This window comes from Photinus pyralis, unplaced genomic scaffold (genome assembly GCF_008802855.1).
Source record: "Photinus pyralis isolate 1611_PpyrPB1 unplaced genomic scaffold, Ppyr1.3 Ppyr1.4_LG7, whole genome shotgun sequence".
In the NCBI taxonomy this organism is placed as follows: Eukaryota; Metazoa; Arthropoda; class Insecta; order Coleoptera; family Lampyridae; genus Photinus; species Photinus pyralis.
In genome coordinates this window covers 497,843-500,340 of record NW_022170738.1, presented here as the reverse complement: position 1 = coordinate 500,340, position 2,498 = coordinate 497,843, and the positions used below count along the sequence as shown (strand labels likewise).

The window sequence follows — 2,498 nt, the reverse complement described above, 5'->3', positions numbered from 1 at the left end:
TTTAAAAAGATCATATGAGGAAGGCTTACTTTTGGTGAATATGAAATTTTAGCACACGATCTACGAGTTTTGGTACCTATGTCACAATAGAAGATAAATAAATGGTTAGGTAAATGCCCATGAATTCCAGTATTTTTTAACTAAGGGTCTAAGATTCCGAAAATATTGTTTAAATGTTTATAAACAATAATAATTAGCAGATAAAAGTTGAAATCTGTCGATTAGGAGAAGGTTTCATTCTCGGTTTCATTACTATATTCCTGCTGCGCTGATCTATTGATTCTCATCCGCCCTTGATTTATGCATTAAAGAGCGAGTCACAAAAGACTGTTTGACTATTTACATTTTTCACAATTGTAGACGAAGCGAGGATGAGAAAGAGGAAGGGGAGACGGGGGAATTAAACAAGATCCAAGTCAAAAAGAATGGAAATTTAGCGTTCTGTGACAACAGCTAAATTTCATTTATTTGTTCATTCTTTTAGTTCATCACACTTACAATATGAGCCCTAATGGCAGCCTCAGTTAAGTGCGAATACACTCCAGGATATCTGGCATCTGCACATCCATATCCCCAAGAGACGACGCCAACTTGAGCGCCACCAGAGACGAGAGGACCACCAGAATCTCCCTATAAATTATGTTAGAGCGTTTAAAATCATTTACGTCAATTAGTTACCTGGCAGGAATCCTTGCCGGGATTCTTGAAACAGATCATCCTGTCGGTGATTTTTCCGCCATAAGCCCTGTTGCAGGCAGATCTGTCTTCTTCTGCGACTTCAACAACTTGGAGTTGGTTGGGTGAAGGTCCACCGGAGTAAAGCGCTCCCCAGCCTGATACGAAAGCGTTACGGCCACCTTCTTGGGTATTGGAAGAGACCATCTCGATGATTTGAGCGTTGGACGAAAGGACTACGTCTTCTGCTAGTTTCAAAACCGAAACATCGTAGTCGATGTTGGAAGGATTGTATTTAGGATGATCGTTGATCTGAACAACGGCAACAACTTTGCCTCCTTTGTTCATTACGCTGCTTCCGTAACGGACTTTTAGGGCTCGAGCGGACTGGCTGCAATTTTAAGCAGCTTAGTGCCCACTTCTGTAATGATGGCTTGGTCTTACCCGTAAGTGCAGTGAGCAGCAGTTAAAATTAGGTTGCGAGCAATAATCGATCCACCGCAGATATGGCTCGTGTAATACATGAGCGAAATTTGGTGAGGATAATCTTCAATGGTCGTATCGACTCCACCCACAATTCTTCCATCTAGCTGGGGAACTTGGACACGGAGTCTCGGACTTGCCTCTGTTTCGTTTTGTTGTTGTAGTAAACTATTTTATAAAATGTATCTATACTTACCAACGGCAAGAGCGGCGAATACGGCAACCAGTACTATTTTGAACATGTTGCTGCTGAAAGGTGATGATGAAAGCTCGAGTTGCCCTTTTATACCATTTTGAAGTAGAGGGCTGATTAGTATTTTGATTAGATAATTCTCAATCGGAATCAACAAGTGCCACCAAGGTTTTAGACATACGTAGTAGACAAGCATTGCTTTCATGAGGCCATGCCATTGCAACCACAACCACCGTCCACTACTATGAAACAGAAGAAACAAAAGGGCAACTAAAATGTCTTGCTTATAAATGATGCTAAAGAGATGTTGTTGCATGGATCACTACTTACTTACCTTCTACTTAGTAATAATTTCTACAAATGTGAAAATTCCAGACGAACAGACAGACCGATAAAATAAATAAGGTTGTGTATCTCATGTATCTCCATGGCTTTCAATACGTTGCATTCCTTATAATGCATTTTACTGCTCTCCAAACGGAGACTAAAGGTTTGGGCGTCATCGGCACACCAGTAACTTTTTGGCCACTTAAGAAAAAAACCTGTTTTGGGACAAATTTCACGATATGCAGAACAAAATCGTGAAAAGCGCTCAAACATTTGCGGTGTATTTTCACTGATGGAGAAATAATAATAATGTGTATTGACCCCATAAATACAAATAGACTATGATCTACTACTGTAGCGCAGGAAATAAATGGTCAACAGGAGCAGGTTCAGTTATGGTGATTATAGGAAACTGTTCTACCACCCGTTCCAACTCATAAAAACTTAATAAGAATAAGCAAAACAAAAAAATTGTGCTGTCACAATGGGTCTCAATTTCTACGTCACCATTGAGCATAAATTAAAAAAATTTTCAAAACCTACTCGTGGGTGTTGCCGCGTAACACAACTGTAAATTATGAATAACGGGCAAATATAGACCATAGCAACTATCAGTTAGCGAAAACCTGAAGTCTCCAAGTTGTCCAGATGCCGAAATCTCGATGGGACAGACAGACAGACAAACAGACGACGGAAAATCGAGCACAAAAGCGTTATATCTGCGTTACGCTAAAAATTAAAAAACAAAGCTTTCGGCCTAAGGCGACTAACTTGCTATGTGAACTATTTTTTTCTTTACTATGAGCATCTGTGGGTAAAA

The 2,498-nt window shown here is 40.0% G+C and overlaps 1 protein-coding gene across 1 annotated transcript; it reads right to left on the bottom strand.

The window, feature by feature from the left end:
* Positions 1 to 416: 416 nt before the first annotated feature.
* LOC116177152 (trypsin alpha-4-like) lies at positions 417 to 1,464 on the bottom strand. The gene is made up of 4 exons (XM_031496034.1): positions 1,355 to 1,464; positions 1,120 to 1,300; positions 679 to 1,066; positions 417 to 630 (listed from the first exon to the last, which is right to left on the bottom strand). Exons 1-4 carry the CDS (start codon positions 1,398 to 1,400, stop codon positions 481 to 483), a joined length of 765 nt encoding a protein of 254 aa, XP_031351894.1. The 5' UTR covers positions 1,401 to 1,464; the 3' UTR covers positions 417 to 480.
* Between the last annotated feature and the right edge of the window lie 1,034 nt (positions 1,465 to 2,498).